This window comes from Canis aureus, chromosome 8 (genome assembly GCF_053574225.1).
Source record: "Canis aureus isolate CA01 chromosome 8, VMU_Caureus_v.1.0, whole genome shotgun sequence".
NCBI lineage: Eukaryota > Metazoa > Chordata > Mammalia > Carnivora > Canidae > Canis > Canis aureus.
In genome coordinates this window covers 23,268,917-23,290,139 of record NC_135618.1, presented here as the reverse complement: position 1 = coordinate 23,290,139, position 21,223 = coordinate 23,268,917, and the positions used below count along the sequence as shown (strand labels likewise).

The 21,223-nt window shown below is 42.3% G+C and overlaps 1 protein-coding gene across 3 annotated transcripts in view; it reads left to right on the top strand.

Moving 5' to 3' along the window:
• The window catches only part of ALG14 (ALG14 UDP-N-acetylglucosaminyltransferase subunit), an 89,510-nt gene extending 70,084 nt beyond the window's left edge, over positions 1-19,426 (top strand). For 2 of the 3 annotated variants that reach the window (XM_077905515.1, XM_077905516.1), the window contains one exon: positions 18,785-19,426. In XM_077905515.1, the coding sequence (XP_077761641.1) occupies positions 18,785-19,015 (231 nt within the window). In that variant the 3' untranslated portion in view covers positions 19,016-19,426. Of the gene's footprint in view, positions 1-75; positions 4,213-18,784 lie in introns of all 3 variants that reach the window. The other variant, XR_013384439.1, reaches the window with a different exon arrangement.
• Positions 19,427-21,223: the final 1,797 nt, after the last annotated feature.

Sequence of the window (21,223 nt, the reverse complement as noted above, 5' to 3'; positions counted from 1 at the left end):
TATTTGCCCTCTTCGCCGAACTGCACAAAATAGGGGTCTGTTCTTCTGCCAACCCACCTCCTTTTCCCTTAAAAGGCTCACACGAGAGGACCTGGGAACCTGCTGCCCCAACAGAGGATGCCTGGACTGTGGCCCAGCAGTGCCCTCAGTGCAGCTCTGGGGAGGAAGAAAGACTATAATTAAGTCAAAAGAGCCACTGTTGATCTTGAAAGAACATCAGCCATACAGATGACATGAGGATTCCTTTCCTCCTTCAGTTCGAAGGCTGTCTTTTGGAATTTGTTGTGAGGGAACCCAAGGCAGAGAGACTTAAAGAAAAATAATAGCAAATATGCGTAAGGGACCTGCTGAGTTCTAAGTGCTTTGCAAGCCTTACGTCACTTAATCCTTACCATAGGGGATCGCTGGGTGGCTCAGCAGTTTAGTGCCTGCCTTCCGCCCAGGGTGTGATCCTGGAGTCCTGGGAACGAGTCCCATGTCGGGCTCCCTGCATGGAGCCTGCTTCTCCCTCTGCCTGTGTCTCTGCCTCTCTCTCTCTCTCTCTCTCTCTCTCTCTGTGTCTCATGAGTAAATAAATAAAATATATTTTAAAAAAATCCTTACCGTAACCTTACCTAGACAGCACTATTTCAATTCCCCTTTTACAGATGGTGAAACTGAGGCAAAATTAGGTGAAATAACTAGCACAAGTTCACACAGAGATGAAGTGGCTGAACCAGGACTCACTCCCAGGCAGTCTGGCTGGAGAGTCCGTGCCCTTACCTGGAGTCCTGCCCTCTCCCTGGCCTGTCAATTGCTCAGATATTGCATCTTGTTCACAATTAGAAACTCTTATTTCCAAAAACACGGGTTCCTATCTAAATTAGAAAACCTAGAGTTTCATGATTCCATAGTGGTTGAGAATCTCTTCTTTAACCAAATTTGGCTTTTGGTCAGGTAGGGTGTTTCTCAGATTACCTGCTAGATGAAAACCTCTTGCCCCTTCCTTTTTTTTTTTTTTTTTTTAGATTTTATTTATTTATTCTTGAGAGATACAAAGAGAGGGGCACAGAAAAGCACAACCCCTGCGGGGAACCCAATGTGGGACTCAGTCCCGGGATTCCAGGATCACACCCTGAGCCAAAGGCAGACACTCAACCACTGAGCCACCCAGGCACCCTTGCCCTTAAGAAGACACTGGTGGAGCGCCACCACTAAGGCCCTACTTCTCCAGCCCTCTCCTCCCCAAAGACCCCGGATGTAATGCCAGAAAGCATGCAGCAAACCATTCCCCCACGTCTGCAGAGACGGCTTCTTCAGCATGGGTGAGATGGGGCACATTGGTAGCTAAGAGAGGATATGCTGCTTTGCCACCTGCCATCTCCCTATTAATGAAAGTCCCTTTCTGTTCTCTTACACCTCAAGTGCCTTCTCTGTATCCTGTCCCTACTCTCAGAATGCTGTCAACTAATCCTTTTTAAAGCATTAACTACTAATTTAAGGACCTAGGTTCTAGTGCTTTAAGATAGGTCTCCTCCCCAGGCTACTTGATTTCTAGGAGTCTTGCCAAAAGAGTTCTCTGCTAATAGGGGCCTCAGGCTCGCTGAAAAGCTCCTCCAGATGAGTTCAGCTGGGCTCCTGCCCCCAAAGTGGTCTTGCAGGATGAGAGAGAGAGAATGGCCTTTGATGATCACCAGTAGCCTCATCTCCTTCTCCCTTAGCACACACAGACCCCTTTTGCAGGAATAAATAAGCGTAGATGGGATGCCAGCCTCCTTCCTGCAGTATAGCAGAGGTTTACAAGCTATAGTTTGTACCAGAATCTGGGAGCTTGTTGAAAATGCATATTCTTGGACCCTGGACCCAGAGATTCTGCTTTGGAAAGAATTACATTTTGGGTGATTGCCCCTCGGTGAATGTGATGGGAAGGCCCGAGAAATACTAGCATAGAGTCGCTTCTGTCCTTGCTAGTTGAAAAGGGTCCTCTCTGAATGGAACTGGGATAAACTCATTCCTTCTCCAGTTCCTACCAACGTCCCTGTCCTCTGAGTCTATAATAGGAGGGAATCAGTAGTGTAACCTTTAACTCAGCTAAAGGTTAAAGTCAATAAAAACTTCAAAAACTACCTTGATTTTGACAAGCAGGGTCACTCTGCTCATGCATGTTACTGATCGAGTCAGGTGCACCATCACTAGGATTTTGATAAATGTGTGGCAGACCACTAAGGGGAAATAACTTGTGAATAACTGAATGCACAGAGTAAAGCACATGTTTGTTGGAAAACCTTGACAGCTTACTCAAGGTGCGGCGTCCGAGCTTGGCAGCAGAGTCTATGTTTAACCAACTACTTAATCCATCTCAATTTATTGAGTAGTATCCTTTGTCTTTATTTCATTGTCTAAATGTCTCTCTTTTACACACACACACGCACACAACCAGAATCTCATAGGCAAGCGCTTCTGTGTATCCTTTTGACTCAGAACTAAGGAATCAGGTAATCCTCTATAAAAATTCATAAACATTTTTATATAGGCATAGCTTAACGATATTATAGATTTCGTTCCAGGCCATAGCAATAAAGCCAGTATCACAATAAAGCAAGTCAATGAATTTTTTTGGTTTCCCAGTGCATATAAAAGTTATGTTTATGCTATACTATAGTCTCTACTAAGTGTATACAATAGGATTATGTCTAAAAACTGCATATACTTTAATTTAAATATACTTTACTGCTAAAAGATGCTAACCATCATCAGAGCTTAGTGAGTTGTAGTCTTTTTGCTGGTGGAGGGTTTTGCCTCGATGTTGATGGCTGCTGACTGATCAGGGTAGTGGCTGCCGAAGATTGGAGTCATTGTGACAAATTCTTTTATTATTATATGAGAGAGAGAGAGAACACACATGAGCAGAGGGAGAGGGACAAGCAGACTCCATGCTAAGCATGGAGTCTGATGTGGGGTACCATCCCACAACCCTAAGATAATGACCTGAGCTGGAATCAAAAGTCAGACCTTTAACCAAATGAGCCACCAGGTGCCCCATGACAGTTTCTTAAGACAGCAGTGAAGTTTGCCACATTGGTTGACTCTTCCTTTTATGAACAATTTCTCTGGATCATGTGATGCTGTTTGCTAGCATTTTACCCATAGCAGAATTTTTTTTCACAAACGGAGTCAGTCCTCTCAAGCCCTGCTGCTGCTTTATCAACTAAATGTATGTAAGATTCAAAATCATTTGTTGTCAGTTCAATAATCTTCACAGCATCTTCACGAGGAGCAGATTCCATCTCAGGAAACCACTGTCTTTGCTCATCCATAAGGAGCAACTCTTCTGCTGTGAAAATTTGATCATGAGATTACAGCCATTCGGTCCCATCTCCAGGCTCAACATCTACTTCTAGTTCTCTCACTATTTCCACCACATCTGCAGTTACTGCCTCCACTGAAGCCCTGAACCCCTCCAGGTCATCAGTGAGGATGGGAATCAACTTCTTCCAAACTCTTGTTCATGTTGATATTGTGAGCCCTTCCATGAATGCAAGCGTTCTTAATGTTACATAGAATGATGAATCCTGGGCAGCCCAGGTGGCTCAGCAGTTTAGTGCCGCCTTCAGCCCAGGGTGTGATCCTGAAGACCCGGATCGAGTCCCACGTCGGGCTCCCTGCATGGAGCCTGCTTCTCCTTCTGCCTGTGTCTTTGCCTCTCTCTCTCTCTTCTCTGTGTATTCTCATGAATAAATAAATAAAATCTTTAAAAAAAAAAAAAAAAGAATGATGAATTCTTTCCAAAAGGTTTTCAATGGACCTTTCCCAGGTCCCCCAGTGGAATCATTATCTATGGCAACTATAACCTTATGAAATGTATTTCTTAAATAAGGAGACTTGAAAGTCAGAATTACTACTTGATCCATAGGCTGCAGAATAGATGTTATGTGACGCATGAAAACAACATTTAAAAAAATATAATAAGGGGATCCCTGGGTGGCACAGCGGTTTGGCGCCTGCCTTTGGCTCAGGGCGCGATCCTGGAGACCCAGGATCGAGTCCCATGTCGGGCTCCCGGTGCATGGAGCCTGCTTCTCCCTCTGCCTGTGTCTCTGCCTCTCTCTCTCTCTCTCTCTCTCTGTGTGTGTGTGTGACTATCAAATAAATAAATAAATAAGAAGAAGAAGAAGAAGAAGAAAACAACATTAATCTTGTTCTACATCTTCTTCAGAGCTTTTGGGTGACCAGGTGTGTTGTCAATGAGCAGTAATATTTTGAAAAGAATCTTTTTTCTGAGCAGGAGGTCTCAATAGTGGGCATAAAATATTTTAATATATTATGCTGTAAACAGATGTACTGTCATCCAGGCTTTGTTGTTCCGTTTCCAGAGCATAGGCAAAGTAGGTTTAGCATAATTCTTAAGGGCCCTAGGGTTTTCAGAATGTTAAGTGAGCAGTGGCTTTGACTTAAAGTCACCAGCCACATTAGCCCCTAACAAGAGTCAGCCTGTCCTTTGCAGCTTTGAAGCCAGGCATTGACTTCTCTCTGGCCATGAAAATCCTAGATGGCATCTTCTTCCAATAGTAGGCTGCTTTGTCTACGTTGAAATCTTGTTGAGTGTAGCTACCCTCGTGAATTATCTTAGCTAGATCTTCCGGATAACTTGCTGCGGCTTCCATATCAGCACTTGCTGCTTCACTTTGTACTTTTATGTCATAGAGATGGCTTCTTCCCTTCAATCTCATAAAACAACTTCTGCCAGAATTGAATTGCTTCTCTCATTTCCTACCAGTGTTCCTGTCTTTTGAGTATATAACAGGAAAGAGTCATTAGTGTAGACTTTGGCTCAAGGGAATGTTGTGTCTGGTTTGATCTTCTATCCAGACTGCTACAGCTTTCTCCATATCAGCAATAAGGCTGTTTTGCTTTCTTATCATTTGTGTGTTCACTGGAGTAGCACCTTTAATTTTCTTCAAGAACTTTTCCTTTGCATTCACCACTTGGCTGACTGTTCAGCAACTTTTGGCCTCTCTTGACATGCCTTCCTCACTAAGCGTAATCATTTGTACTTCTCTATGTAAAGTGAGAGACATGAGACTATTCCTTTCACTTGAATACTTAGGGGCTCTGGTAAGGATATTAAATGGCCTAATTTCAATATCATAGTGTCTCAGGGAATAGGGAGCCCCAAGGAAAGGCAGAGAGACAAGGGGAATGGCCAGTTGATAGAGCAGTGAGAACACACAAATTTATCAAGTTTGCCATTTTATATGGCTGCTCCCCAAAACAGTTACAATAGATCATTGATCACAGATCACCATAACAAATATAATAATGATGAAAAAGTTTAAAACATTGCAAGAATTACCAACATGTGACACAGAGACATGAAGTGAGCAAATACTGTTGGAAAAACAGCAATGATAAACTTGCTCAATGCAGGGTTGTCACAAACCTTCAATTTGTTAAAAACAAAAGCAAAACAACCCAGTATCTGCGGAACACAATAAAGCAAAGTGAAGTAAAACAAGATATGCCTGCACTGCCAAAATAGTCTGGGTGTAAATTATCTAAGGAAAACTGCTGACTAGTTTTCAGTTCAGCACGATAGAAATTTTATACATGGCTATATGAAAAAAAAAAAGAGAAGGATCATGAAGAAAATATCACTTGTCTAGTCAAGAGGGGCCTTGACAAGAGTCAAGAATTATATAATTGCTTTGAATAAGCCAGTTCTTTCCTGTTTAGAGAGGATACTCCCTTTTCTTATAAAAATGTTAACCATTTTTCCTATTTAATCTGCTGAAAAGGTTTCATAATTCATCCTACTCCAATGGTATGTTACAGTCTACCACTAATTTCTCTATTAAAGCTATAAAATATTAGTAACATTTGCCAGAATTTCACCTTTAGTTAAACTCCGTGCATCATATCTGCCCTGAAGCCAGCCTTGCCTTTAGCCCACTTCCAGCTAATGCCAGATTTGCTTGACAGGTGCAGGACCAGGATGGTGGACAGAATAGCCCATGCTTGTCTTCTAAAAGCTAGGTTTGAGTCTCAGCTGTGTGACCTTACATGGGTCATTTAATTTCTTTGTGCCTAGTTTTCGTGTCCTAAACGAGGATAACAGCATCCACCTCAGAGAGTGATTATAAGGTTTAAGTGAGATAATTATGCAAAATGCCACACAGGCTGTGCCTGGCAATAGTATGGGCCTGTAAAGGTCAAGGTCTTGCCCTTCTTCCTCAGGCGACAGGAGAGAACTGGACCAAATGACTCTCAGAGTCTGCATCTACAGCTAGCAGTCTGTGCTTCTGGGAGAGCAGCTGAGTAGAGGGTGTGGGGAAAGCAAAAGGAAAAAATTCAGACAGTTGAAAATACAATGAAAACAACAACAAAAAAAAAATGCCAAGAGGGCAGGAAACGTCACCTTGACCATTTGGTCCTGACAACAGGAAAACTAAAAGATTCAATTTCCTCAACTGCTTCCAAGAAGGGTTGGGAAAACAATGTTTGGTTAGCCTGACAATGATCTTTAATAATGACATGAAGCAGGCATGGCTTAACTAGACTATATATATATATATATATATGTTTTAATTTTATGTATCTACTTTTTTTATGATGGAAGATCAGGGCAAGGAAATGAAATGCCAACCCACTGTGTCCCCTGACAACCTCTGAGTTCTTTCGCCCACTCTGCACTTCCAGTGGGAGGATTGGCCGGCAACATGTACAGAGTGCCAAACCTTGTGGGCCTTGGTCTGTAGGGCCTTACTAACACGCACTGGAACTACATAGCGTCTCTGAGTTGTGGAGGGGACGCTGGAGCCTGTGTCTCTGCCCCCTATTTAGCCACCACCCCTGTCGCTGAACCCAAACCCAGCAAATCAGGAAGGTCACCAGAAGATTAGGAAGTCTAGTTTCCCATACAAGGGGAAAATAGCCAGCTCTGTTTTGAAATGAACAAGATCAGGCTTATTCATCATGTCATCAGGCTTGTTGACCATGTTGTAGCCATTCAGCTTTCACAGCCATTGGGCCACAGGCTGAGAGGTAGCTACTGGGGCTCCACAGACCCAGAGCAGGAACATTGAAGAATCCCTCTGTCATCTACCATCTGTGGAAATCCAGAAAATACCACTGCTGGTCATCAGGCTCCTTCTATCATTTTTTTTTTATACAGACATCACTTGGAGTGAAGCAGTCGGGGCAAAAAATATGACTGGAACATAGAGACCAAAATGGATGGTTGGGTTCTCTGAAAAAGTATCCTCTGAAGGGTAGGATAAATCATGCCAGGTCGATGCTATCCATGACTGTGACAGAGTATGAGGCTAGAGCTTTGTGAGCACTCCTCTAAGAGTTTGAAAAATGCTACAATTCTACTACTTCACTTTTGGATAGATTATGATAATAGCTGCCATTTACTGAATTTTTACCATGGGCCAACCACTATTTGATACTTTACATGTATTATCTTATTTAATCTTCACTGTAACACAACTATGTAGATGCTGTTTTCCTTGTGTTCTGGTTGATTACTCTTCCCCACCTAACATTCTCTGCCTCACCCCTACAAACTCCCAAGGAGAATACATTAGAGTTTATTATTAGAGTTTCTTATTCGCCTCCACACAAGGACATCAGACCAGGGTCATCTGGCCCTGCATGTCTTTGTTTCCAATATGTACACAAGAAGTCAAACCCCTGAGATAGAGTTTCACTTGGACATAACAGCTCTGTTAAATTATAATCTGTTTCAAAGTCCTGCCCCTCTCCAACCTCTCAAACTTTTTCACTGGCCCTTGGTAACTTACGGTCACCCACAAAATCTGTTCCATCTCCCCTGCCCCCTGCTCTATCCAATGTCTGATTCACTTGGAAGACTATACCACTTCATCAGATCCTTGCTCACAAACCCCCTTCTCACACATCTTCCTTGACCTCCATATCTCCGGTTTCCCTATCCTGCTTTATGTTAATATATTCATACATGCATCTGTTATTTTCTGTCTGCCTACTGCAGTGTATGCTTTGTGAGGGCACTGACTTCTGTTCACTAATACATCTCTAATATCCAGAACAGTACCTGGCATGTTATCTTTGCTCAATAAATATTTCTTGAAGTAATCCATAAATGAGGAAACTGAGCCATGCAATGGATAAGCAGTTTGTCCCTGGTGCTGTGGACACAGCCAGCCCAGGTCTGTGTAATTGCAAATGCCTGGCACATAAGTACCATGTTGTCCAGCCTCTTGTGGATCATGTGAATGCAATATGAGCAAGAATATCCTGGCTGAACTGGAGTAATCAGTGTCGGGGTGTCAGGATAGGGAACTTAATTGATTGGGCAAGATACTACAGGACCAAAGTTCACTGCTCTTTTTTTATTATAGTGTACAAAAATGTGATTTAGAAGTAGAGTGTGTATTTGGTCATTGAGGTGACCAAAATTTATTTCTCATGTATATTTGGCCTTCATCCACAGTTCCTGACTCAAAACTCCTCTAAAGCCCTTGGAATTTCCTAAGTTTCCTAAGTGATGAGAATAGTAAAGGTTGTTGGGTTTTGTTGTTTGGGTTTTTGTTGTTGTTGTTGTTGTTGTTGTTGTTGTTGTTGTTTTTTGGAAAGCCCCTGAGATGTGGGCTGGTTGCTGGTTGCCAATGTAGCCAACATGTGATTCAAGGGTTTGAATTCTCAGTCCTGACCTCCAGGGAGGGAAGAGGACCTAGAGGTTTGATCAATCACTAGTGGCCAATGATTTAATCAATCATGGCTGTGTGATGAAGCCTCCATTAAAAACTAGAAGACAGAACTCAGAGAGATTCTGGATTAGTGAGCACATGGAGATTTGAGAAGAATGGCAAGCTCTGAGAGGGCCTGGAAGCCTGGCTCACCCTTTTCCCATCCCTTGCCCTGTTATCTCCTCATCTGGCTGCTGATTCATATCTTTAATATCCTTTGTGATAAATCAGTAATCTAGCAAATAAATGGAATTTCCTGGGTTCTATGAGCCAGTTTAGCAAATTAATTGAACCGAACGAGGGGATCATGGGAACCTCTGATTCACAGCCATTCAGTCAGAAATACTGGTAACATGGACTTGCAGTTGGTGTCCTGAGTTCCAGCAGGTGGTTGGAGCCTCTGGTTTGTAGCCTGTCAATCAGAAGCACAAGTAACATCCTAGTTGTGTGACTGGTGTCCGAAGTGGAGGGCAGTCTCATGGGACTGAGCCTTTTACCTGTGAAATCTGATTCTGTCTCTGGTAGATAGTTTCAGAATAGAGTTGAATTATAGAACACCCAGTTGGTGTCTGGATCATTGTTGGTATGGGGAAGTATACACAGACACACAGACACACATTGGAATTGGGTCCAGGAACCTGATTTACAGTAGGAACGGTTTTTTTTAGTTGTCACCAATCAAAATGCAAGTAACTGATCCTTTGAGGAGCCAGCAATAAAATCAGTATCCTTACAACATGAGCACATTAGCCTACATGGGAACAATTTATAATTTACATACCTTTTTGATATGGTTTAAAAGAAAATGAAAGCTATACTTGGGTCTAGAGAAATAGGGAAGTATCCAGGTGGACCATGGCACATTTGTTGCAGCGAAACAACAAACAACTGTGTAGCACATGGAATGAAAGTAGTGAAGAATTGGGAAAGTAGACCTCAAAATGCTATATACACAATGATGACAACTCTGAAAACTCACTGTGTTAGCAAACGAATTGTAAGGGACCTTTAGGTTCATAAATAGCTGGTGATTCCAGTGTTTAGGATTTATGTGGTTATTTCACATTGGTTTTGATATTTAGATGTTTCTGTTGAACTGTTAATACTCAGATGATTAAATATACATAAAAAAGAAGAAATACAGTGTACCGTATCGTGAGCCAAGGAATACATCATCCCATCTGCCTCACATCCTTTCCTTCCTGCTGTCCACCTCCGCTGCTCACAGACACTCCGTGCTGCCTTTCCTCAGGCTTACCCCCTGCCTTCTGGTGCTCTAACAGTAACCTCTACGTGTTACAGACCACCTGCTCTCCAACTGTATTTTCTTCCTCACTCCCTTGATTATTCTCAGATGCTTCTCTCTCCAGTTTCCTGAACTGTTCCCTCACTGATGGTGCCCTCCTCCCCTCTGGATGAGGCCTTACACCTGTCCTTCCCATCCTGGAATGCTTGCCTACCAGCCTCGTCCTCATCCATGACTCACTGTGCCTGCATCCTGTGCTCACGATTCAGCGTTCAGTCCTGCCTGAGCACATCCTCTGCCTTTGGACATGATCCACCCCTCCTCTAACTCTGCATTTGCTGCTCTCAAAGCCTTTGTTCTTCCCATACCAGTCTGGGTTCTTGGTAACAAACCATAAAAATCTACTCTCGCTGATTGAAACAGGAAAAGAGTTTAGTGAAAGGCTACTGAGAGCTACAGTTTTGTGATTTGTAAGAAATATATAGTTGGTCATTCAGACCAATATTCAGATGACCAGCCATATATTTCTTACATGTATTTGGTCTTAGTCCAAGGTTCCTGGCTCAAGGCTCCTAAAACCCTTGGAATTTCCTGTGATAGGGCTATGAATGAGTCTTTTGTTACATTAATAAAGGTGACTTTGGAGTCCTGGTTGCCGGGAGGACCAACCCTGTGATTAGAGGGTTGGAATTTTCAAGTTCCCCCCACCCCCCATCTAGGAGGAGGGAAGAGGGCACTGGAGGTTAAATCTGCCAGGGGCCTGTGACTTAGTTGATCATGACCATGTCATGAAGTCTCCATCAAAACCCAAAGGACTAGATTCACAGAACTTCTGGATTGGTGAACACTTGAGAGATTGGAGAGAGTGATATGCTATACCTCATCCTATGAATCTCTTCATCTGGCCGTTTATTCATATTCTTTATCATATCCTTTAATAAACTGGTAAGCATAATTGTTTCTCTGAGTCCTGCAAGCTGCTCTAGCAAATTAAAAACATAAGGAGGGCAACCCGGGTACCTCAGCGGTTTAGTGCCGCCTTCAGCCCAGGGCATGATTCTGGAGTCCAGGGATCGAGTCCCATGTCGGGCTCCCTGCATGGAGCCTGCTTCTCCCCCTGCCTGTGTCTCTACCTCTCTCTGTGTGTCTCGAATGAATGAATGAATGAATGAGAATAAATAAATAAATAAATAAATAAATAAATAAATAAATAAGGAGGAGGTTGTTCTAATTTTTAGGCTATAGCCTGTCAGTTGGAAGCAAAGATAACAGCTTCTGGCTTGTGATTGGTGTCTGAAGTGAGGGGTGAGAGCCCATCTTGTAGGACTGAACCTTTCACCTGCGGAATCTGGTACTATCTCTGGATGGATAATGTCAACATTGAATTAAGTTCTCAGTTACACTACTGGTATCTGAGAATTGTTTGATATTGTGTATAAGGGACCCTCCCCTGCTCCTCCTCTCACACACTTTGGAATTGAGTCTGGGAACCTTAAAAAGAAGAGCTCTTAGAATTACTGAGAAAGGGGCACCTGGGTGGCTCAGTGGTTGAGCTTCTGCCCTTGGCTCAGGTCGTGATCCTGGCATCCAAGATCAAGTCCCTCATCAGTCTCCCCGCAGGGTGCCTGCTTCTCCCTCCGCCTATGTCTCTGCCTCTCCCTCGGTGTCTCTCATGAATAAATAAAATTTAAAAATCTTATAAAACAAAAAAGAATGTTTAAAAAAAACAAAAAAGAATTACTGAGAAAATTAATGGAGTAGGATGAGAAAACATGGAGGGTCAAGCTAAGAACTGGGCAGGTAGGACCATGGCCAAAATTCCATGGCCACCAAGCTGGTGTGGGAGGACCCTGTGCCACCACTGCTAGACAGTGAACACTACAACAAGCACCACTAATATTGGACAGGAGACTCTTCTGGTGGCACGTTGGCCACAAGAATAGTTTCTTATCCAGAGTTGCTTTTCTACACTGCTAGCTCCTAGTCAGAGGTAGGCAGAAACATCCAGCTGGGTCCCCAGCCCATCCACTATTGGCAAAGAGGACCTAGAAAGAAGTCTCACTTGTGCTATGAGAGGTGGGCTCTACTTGCTGCCACAGTTCAGTGAGAAATCGCTGGAACAGATTCTAGGCAGGAGCAAAACAAAACACAGTGGGGCCCATTCCCAATCCATGACAGTTGTTTCTACAACTTCTTTAAGTCCTTGAACTGTTTCTTCTAACCTCTCACTCAGGGAGAACTCTGGAACATAGTTCAATGCAAAATTAAAACCATAGGGGTCACAGATTTGTAGAAAAAGACGTTCAAAGAGCATGATTTAGAACAGGAAAAAAAAATTAAATTTCTACCAATAAGAGAAGAGTTAATTGAGTTATGAGATATCCATAGAATTAAATACATGCAGTCAGGGATCTCTAGGTGGCTCAGTGGTTTAGTGCCTGCTTCGGCCCAGGGATCGAGTCCCACATTGGGCTCCCTGCATGGAGCCTGCTTCTCCCTCTGCCTGTGTCTCTGCCCACCCGCCCCTCTCTGTCTCTCGTGAATAAATAAATAAAATCTTTTATAAATAAATAAATAAATAAATAAATAAATAAATAAATAAATACAATCATTAAAAAACAAGGATTTTTTAAAACTTTTTATAACACACAAAACTAGCTAAACAGAACTTTATGGTGTTTACATACAATTATGTGTGTGCATATATGATCCTATTTATAGTAAAATATAGAAATGTTTATATAAAGACATTTTTTGAAAGAGAATGTTAACAGATTGATGAAATTAGAAGGATTGCTCTTTTTCTTTATGCCTTTTATAGTTTTCACATTGAGCTGAAAATTATTTTAGTATGTAAAAGAAAATCTGCTGGGGGCAAACTTCCAGTCCCATCATTCTTATCCTTTGTCATGTCCTCAAAAAGTACAGGTTTTCCCACACTAACCTCAAACTCAGGATTCTTTTCTTCTGGTGTTGAAAGAACTCACTGTCTGCTATAGAGTAAGTTCCTCCCTCCCCACCACTCTGTTCCCACTGACCTTTTACGTTCCCATGTAGATCATTGGTTCCTGCTCACCTCACCTGGCTCCTCCTGAAGCTCTCCTCCCCCTCCAGCTCACTCTTCCCCTGCCCTGCATTTTAGCCCAGAGATTCCCTGAAATAGCTATCCCTGAGGTTTCCATTACTCTTTTCTTGGACAAATCTCGGATCTCTATCATTGTAGCTTTGATGATTATGAGAAACATTGATTCATTCTCTTTGGCTCACTTTTGGGCACAGGCTATGTCAGGTAGCCTTGTGGTTTTCTTAAGTTTCTGAAAAAAGAAGGTGCATGCTTAAGGACCTCATCTGACTTTGCTTCCTAGTAAGCCTTATGTCCAAGCAGTTTTTCTCCCAGTGTCTCCAGACAATTCCCAAACCTCAGTGTTTGCTTCCTTCTGCATCTCCCCATTCACCTCTCTAGAAAGTGGAGCCAGTATCCTACAAACAGAAGTGTTGATTCTGAAACCTGTGACCTCCACAGGTCACCTGAACCTGTTCAGCTTTGACAGTGGGCTCCAGTTCTCCAGGTTTATCCATGGCCCTAGAAGCTCTGCTGAACCTTCCCTACAGCTCTGTTCCTGTAGTTCATGAGCTCTCTCCAGCCTCGACCTCCACCAGCAAGAGACTGTTTGAAAGCCTAGCTTTCAGGCTGGTACCTCAGAGTTGGACTCTGCCTCTCTGTTCCCTGCAATTGCAGCCCTAGTTGGACTCTCCATCTGGCTTGCAGTCTCTCCTTCACACGCTCCCTGTTGGTGCACTCTCAACCTCATGGCCTCTTAACTTCAAACCAATCCAGGACCCCAAAGGTCCTGGCCCATATTCTGTGTATGGGGTTCCTACTAGGCTGGGAGTTGAGTTCAGGCTACCCAAGTTAACTGCATCTCTTCATACATGCTGATGTTGTGTCTCAGCCAAGGGGACTTGGCCTCTGGTGACCCAAGTCTACAGAACAACAATCCTCTTGTAACTATTGATCCTTGATCCGGCTCATCCACCCTCATGACTTCATATTTATATTAGCCCTGACCTCTTTCTGTTCTCTAGATCTCTGAGTTATATTATTCTTAGTACATCTCTTGGATTTTATGCTCTCAGAGAAGCTTTATTGGTCTGTTAATTCATCTCGCAGGCACGTACTGAACACCTACCAGTTGGCACTGCAAATAGTCCGAGGCTAGTCAGGGAGTTAGACAAAATAAAGGGCTATATCAGTTAGTATACTTTTTATTGCTAGTGACAGAAGTCCTGATTCATACCGCTTAAGCAAAAATGGAATGTAGTCTCTCACCTACCTGGCAAGTCTAAGGATAGATCTGGTTTCCTTCAGGCACAGCTGGATTTGTGGATTGTAAATGCTACCTTGGGACTTGTCCTGTCTTCATCTCTCATCTCTGCTCTCTTCTACGTTGTGATGGCTTCATCCTCATGGCAGCAAGATAAATGTTAACCATGCCAGGCCTACATCCTCCTAGGTCCCAGTATAGCAAAAAAGACATTGCTCTCTGAGCAGTCCCAGCAAACGTCCCACTGCATCTTGTGGCATCTCACTGGATTAGGTGCTCTTTCCTAATCAGGTGACTTTTGTCAGAGAAATTCAATGCCCTTACTGGTCAGACTGGAGTCATAGGTCCTCTCCTTATGGTTGAGTATGGAGTCCACCCCAGTGCTTAAGTTGAGAGACAGGTAGCAGTGGTTCCCCGGAGAAAAGGCAAATAGATGTGGGATGGTTGGGATTTTTTGGTTTGGGGTTTTTTTTGGGGGGAGGGGTTAAAAGTTGTCAGTTATAGCCATTATATATATATATATGATAAATGGGTATAATAGAGTCACAGAGTTGAGTGTAGCAAAAAGAGCATTTGACTCCATATACAATAGGCAAAGAAGGATTCCCTCTGCCCTTACTCCCTTGCTCCTTCCTTTGGGCAGAATTTAGTGAGTGCCTTTTTTGTTCCAGGTACAAAATATAGAGGTTGACCCTGCCCATAAGGAGCTTACAGGGTATTGAGGAGGAGAGGGAATAAAAGCAATGCCCCACATTGATTGAGAATGTCCATTTTAAGAAATAAAAATATAAAGAATACTTCTATGTTTTTTATAAAATTAAAAAGACAACATCAACCATTATATTGTTTAACATTGTTTAAATCTTTTATACTTAATTCTATTTTGTTCAGTCCTTGGAATAAGTCTTTCTGATACGCTTCATTGAACAGTGGAAACTCCATAATCCACAATGTTTTAATTTTTTGCCTAGGCTTCCGTAAAACTCAGGAGTTAAAACCTGTGCTTAATTAAAAGTAGCATTCCTTAGCCTAAGTTTTCCTTGAGATTAATTTGCCCTTCTTTTTTTTAAGTACTTGATTTATGGTTTTGTGGTTTTATCATACCTATGATTTTATACTAAGTGCTTCAAAATAGAGATGTGGCAGAGATAAATAAATGAATACCTTTAACTTCTACTTTCATCCTGACAGTCTCTGCTTCTGATCTATAGCAGGTTGTCAGTACATCTCCCACCAATGTCTAGTCATTTCCCTGTCTACAGACATCTCTATCAGAGTATTCACAGCTTGTGTATATAGAGAGCAAAATGAACACGTGTGGATGTGTACATTTTTTTGAAGGCAACAAGCATGAAAATATTTTTGTGACATTGAAGACCCAACAAGTAGTCTTTACATTATATTTTAACCGTAAGTTTCATTTTGTTTTGTACAATGGAAAAAAAGACTGAGAAAAGCAACATATAATCCACAGTTTAGTGGATTCATTAATGCAGTGGTTCCCGACTGGAGACATTTGGCAATGCCTGGAGATATTCTTAATTGTCTTGCCTACTGGAATCTTGTGGGTAGAGGCCAGGAGTGCTAGTAGACATCCTACAGTGTGCAGGACAGGCCACCACAATGAAAAATTATCCTATCCAAAATGTCAATAATGCCACTGTTGAGAAACCTTGCATTAATAGGATTTTTAGAATTCTAAACCCTGAAAGGATTCAGAACAATCTTGTAACTTAGGCATAAGACAAAACTAGACGCAAATTAAAGTCATAGAATTAGAAGAATCGTGGAGCTGACAAGGAAAGCCATTTAGTCCAGTCTCCCTGTGTATATGGTAACTGAGTCACAGAAGAAAAAGTGACTAAAGCAATAGAACTCCTCCACTCCTGGGGCGCCTGGGTGGCTCAGTGAGTTAAGCATCTGACTTGTGATTTCTATTCAGGGTCATGAGATCGAGCCCTGCATCAGGCTCCATGCTCAGTGGGGAGTCTGCCCCAGATTCTCTCTCCCTCTCCCTCTCCCGTTCCCCACTGCATGCGCTCACTCTCAGTCTCTCTCTCAGTCTCTCTCTCTCTCTCTCTAATTAAATCTTAAACCAAAAAAATGAACTCTCCCACTCCTAAACTTGTGATCAGGCAACTTGCCCAATCTTTCTGTGCCTCAGATTCCTATTCTTTTTTTTTTTTTTTAATTTTTATTCATTTATGATAGTCACACAGGGAGAGAGAGAGAGAGGCCGAGACACAGGCAGAGGGAGAAGCAGGCTCCATGCACCGGGAGCCTGATGTGGGATTCGATCCCAGGTCTCCGGGATCGCGCCCTGGGCCAAAGGCTGGCGCCAAACCGCTGCGCCACCCAGGGATCCCTCAGATTCCTATTCTGCAAAAAGGGACAATAAAACTTGCCTCAAAGGATTGTTATCAGGAGTAATTAAAATAATGTATGTGAAATGTTTATACAGTGAGTTGTTGGTAAAGAGTGGTATTGAGAGCCGAGGCAGTGATTCCCATTTCTATTTTGCCCAAGTTGTTTGCACCTTGTTCCCCCGACTCTCAGTCCTGTTTTCTTTCTATTACACTTTCTTGAGGGTCTATGAAGAAAGGTTATAGGGGCAACTCACTAGGGATTAAAGAAGACTGATCAGAAAAGCAGCTTGGTAGCTGGTAATCCAAGAAAAACTGAACAAAAATTCTTCATAAAGACAAGGGGTTAAATTTTAGGTAAACACTTTAAAGAGGACACCAAAAAGATTGGTTCCCCCCTGAAGCAGGCACCTTCTCTCTTCCCAAAGTTCTGTGAATGGTGTGCCAGTGGTCATGCCTCCAGGAAGGGCAGCGCCTAGATCAGATAACCTTTATCAAACCCTAAGAGCCCTGGCCATCGCCTGCAGCTGAGGTAGGACGTCTGTCCATCTGGGAGAATCTCTGAAATGCCAAGATGCTGAGGTAGTGTATCTAGGGGCCCTTTCAACTCTAAGGTTCTCTGAGGTCTGATAAGTTTTGTGGACTTTTTGCAATTGTAGGTAATGCCCAACAGGCATGCATTAGACAACCACATATCTCCTGTTTTATCATTTGTGGAATAAAAAATGCTTTATTAGGGGCACCTGGGTGGCTCGGTTGGTTAGGCATCTGACTCTTGATCTCAGCTCAGGTCTTGATCTCAGGATCATGAGTTCCAGCCCCAGATCAGTCATCACACTGGGTGTGGAGCCTACTTAAAGAAAGATGCTTTGTTAGGGTTACTAATTCAGTCAATACAAGCATATGATTAAGATGTTTGTGCAAATACATTTTTTGCTGAAAGTAATAATAAGTTATCTTACCAATAACTCTGTGAAATAGGTTTCCTCTCATTTTCTTAAAAGACTTCTAGGGCACTTGGGTGGCTCAGCGTTTGCCTTTGGCTCAGGTCATGATCATGGGGTCCCGGCATAGAGTCCCACATCCAGTTCCCCATGGGTAGCCTACTTCTCCCTCTGCCCTCATTTTCGCCACTCTCTCTGTGTTTCTCATGAATAAATAAAATCTTAAAAAAAAAAAAAAAAGACTTCTAAAAATTCTTCGCAGTTGCTCTAGGAGTTGAATTTTTATTTTTTAATTTTTCTTGTTATTTTTGCCAACTAAATTGTTTTTAACCAGTGACTATCTATAAAAATTAGCAGAATTCAAAGACATTAAACTCTCTGGACCACAAGAACAGATTAAATTCTCTTGAAGAAGAAATTACATTTATTTAGTACCCTTCTCTCAAATATCCCATTTGTTGGGTTGAACTCCTAAAATGATTCTATATCCCACAAAGATACTCTACATAGTCATTTATTTATTTGTTTTTTAAATATTTATTTATTTATTTATGATAGAGAGAGAGAGAGAGACACAGGAGGAGGGAGAAGCAGGCTCCATGCCAGGAGCCCGACACGGGACTCGATCCCGGGACCCCAGGATCGCGCCCTGGGCCAAAGGCTGGCGCCAAACCGCTGAGCCACCCAGAGATCCCCTACATAGTAATTTAAAAGACATTTTCTCCTACATCTTACATGTCACCGCTCCAACTATTATAAAATTATTTTAAGAGATCAAGAACAAGCTGATACATGAGAAAATATTGACTCAGAGCTAAGTTTATCTGTCTTCGATGTTTTTACGTGATCCATAAAACAGTTGGAAAAGAGCAGCACACGCGCGTCCAGTGAACACTGGCTGAGCACCAGGCAGTGTGCTGGATGCCTCTGGTCGCACAGGGCAGGCCCCCGGGGCCCAGAGCAGTTCTGTTATTTGCCCCAGGTCACACAGTGATAAGCAGGAGAGCCTGCAACACAGCCCTGCCTGCCTCCCAAGTGCATGGGTTTGCTACATCCTAGATCTTGACAAGGAATAATGCAAGGCATAGAGTAATAAAAATCTCTCCTAAAATGTGACTGTTTTTAATTTCAAATGCCTCTTTTAGATTAGTATTCTGTATGTTAATTTGACCTTCAACTTTGTGTTTTTTTTAAGGTGTTGTGTAATGGACCAGGAACATGTGTTCCTATCTGCATATCTGCCCTTCTCCTTGGGATACTAGGAATAAAGAAAGTGATCATTGTCTATGTTGAAAGCATCTGCCGAGTAGAACATTTATCCCTGTCCGGAAAAATTCTGTTTCACCTCTCCGATTACTTCATTGTTCAGTGGCCGGCTCTGAAGGAGAAGTACCCCAAGTCTGTGTACCTCGGGCGAATTGTTTGACGAATGATAGCTTCTCTGGAATTTTGCAGTCAACCATATTTATTATAAATGGAGTAGAAAATACTACACGTTTTATTGTAAAGGCTTCTGAAGATCCTGAGAATTATTGGTGGTGAAGAGTAAAAAAAATGTATAAATAACCCAGTAAGGAAACCAAAGGTGCTCTTACAAAACAAACATTAAGGGGTCCCTGGGTGGCTCAGCTGGTTAAGAGTCAGACTCAGGTCGTGATCTCAGGGTCATGAGATCGAGCCCCACGTCAGGCCACCCCACTCAGCATGGAGCATGCTGGAGATTCTCTCTCCCTCCCCCTACCCGCCCCCACACCCGTGTACTCTTGCTCTCTCAAAAATATAAATAAAATCTTTTTAAAAATAAAATAAAAATAAAACAAACATTAATACGCCATTATTTATGCTTCCGTGCACCAAATTTCTTTTCTTTTGTATCACTACCTACAAGTTATCTTCTGACTTGTTTTAGTAGTATTTTTCCTACAACTAAATATAGAATTAGTATGATTAGTAACATTTCCTGTTCTGCAACTCTTTTTATTTTACAATATTTTGCCTAGTAAAAAGAAAAAAGATATTTCTTAGTTTTTGTTCCGATACAGCAGGCTCTGTTTCCTGTATGGAAGCAGTAAAGTCCCTAGTGAATCTCTTCAGCATATATCACATGGGCTTCATGACAAGTTATACTCCGCAGGCTTCCAGAACCTTGAGCATGAACCAGTATCCTTTTTTGTTCTTCGGTTTTGCTTTGTGAGTCGTTGCCCTCAATCCAGAAGACCTTTTGAAATCTCTTGTTTAATTGTTAAAATAAATTAAAAGGTGACCAACTGTCCTAGTAATAAAAGCATCATTCTGGTTTTCAGAAATCTAAACTCTCAAAACATATTTTTTTAATGTTTTAGTAAATTCACAATGTCATGGTCATCATCGTCCCTGGAATTTTGAGGTTGTTTAGACTTAGTAGAGGATATTTTTACTAAACATTTATGTGAGTGCTTGCAATATGCTTCTAAACACTTTTCAAACGTTAATTCCTATAATCCTAATAACGACTCGATGAGGTAGGGTCTGTTATTATTCCCCTTTTACAGGTGACTTGTCTAAGATCACATGACTAGTAAATGGCAAAGTCGAGATTCAAGTCCTGGCAGCCTGACTGGAGAGTGAAGCCCGCTACTTGGGCATGTGGCCTCTGCAGCCACACAGGGACCCACACTCAGGAAGGCCCTGCACTGGTTTTCGGGCTCTGCTGTCACTCAAATTCCTTAATAGATGTAGAACAAGGGACCCATGTTGTATTTTGCACTGATCCTCACGAAGTATTTAGTTGGACCTGCTTGAGAATCTGTGCTGCCCTGCCTACTACAATACCTAGTGCGGCACCAGGCCAGGGAGCTCTTCAAAAAAATAGGAATTCCTCTTTCTCTAAGTTCTCTCCTTTAACAGTGAGAAGACCTCTTGTAGTGTTGGAGTTTTTAAACTTTCTTCTCTTAAATCTGTTTAGTAAGTATGACATAGATCTAATAAAGAATGAAGAGATTAAATGTCAGTGGAAATGCATGAATACCTTGAGATGTTGGAAAATGAAAATGCTGAGGCCAGTCTAGCTTTTATTGTTCTTTGGGCAAATCTTCTCTGGATTAAGTAGGCACATCTGTCATCAGGACGTTTTCCTAGGTGTTTGGCTGAGAAAACCCTCAGAATAGGGAAACTATTTTGCTGTCTGGTTTGGTGGCCACGGGAGAGCCAGGAGCTAGCTCATTGTGTGCTTTGACCTTAATCGTCAAATGTCAGGTGCTGCCCCCGCTACCCGATGGAAAGGCCTGGAATGTCAGAGGAAATAAGTCTACTTTTCTCGAGAGAAAGTGATTTTTTTTTTTTTTAGGGATAACAGCATGAACATTTTTTTTCACCTTTGACTTTTTCTCCGCTCTGCACTTTGTTCCTAAGTGGCACTAGGTAAATAGTTGATGCATGAAATTGGACTGTGTTCAGTTCAATAAATGCCTGTCCGTGCGCCAGCGCAGCCTCCCCGGCCCCCACAGGTAATCCTGCTGCGGAGGCTCCTGTCAGGCCAGAGCACACAATGCTTAGGCCGGGGAGAGTTGTAGAAAAGATGCCGTAATCTTTTCCAGAAATGTATGTCCCAGATGTTTTGCAGAGACTTAACTTAGACAGTGGTTAGCCTGGAATG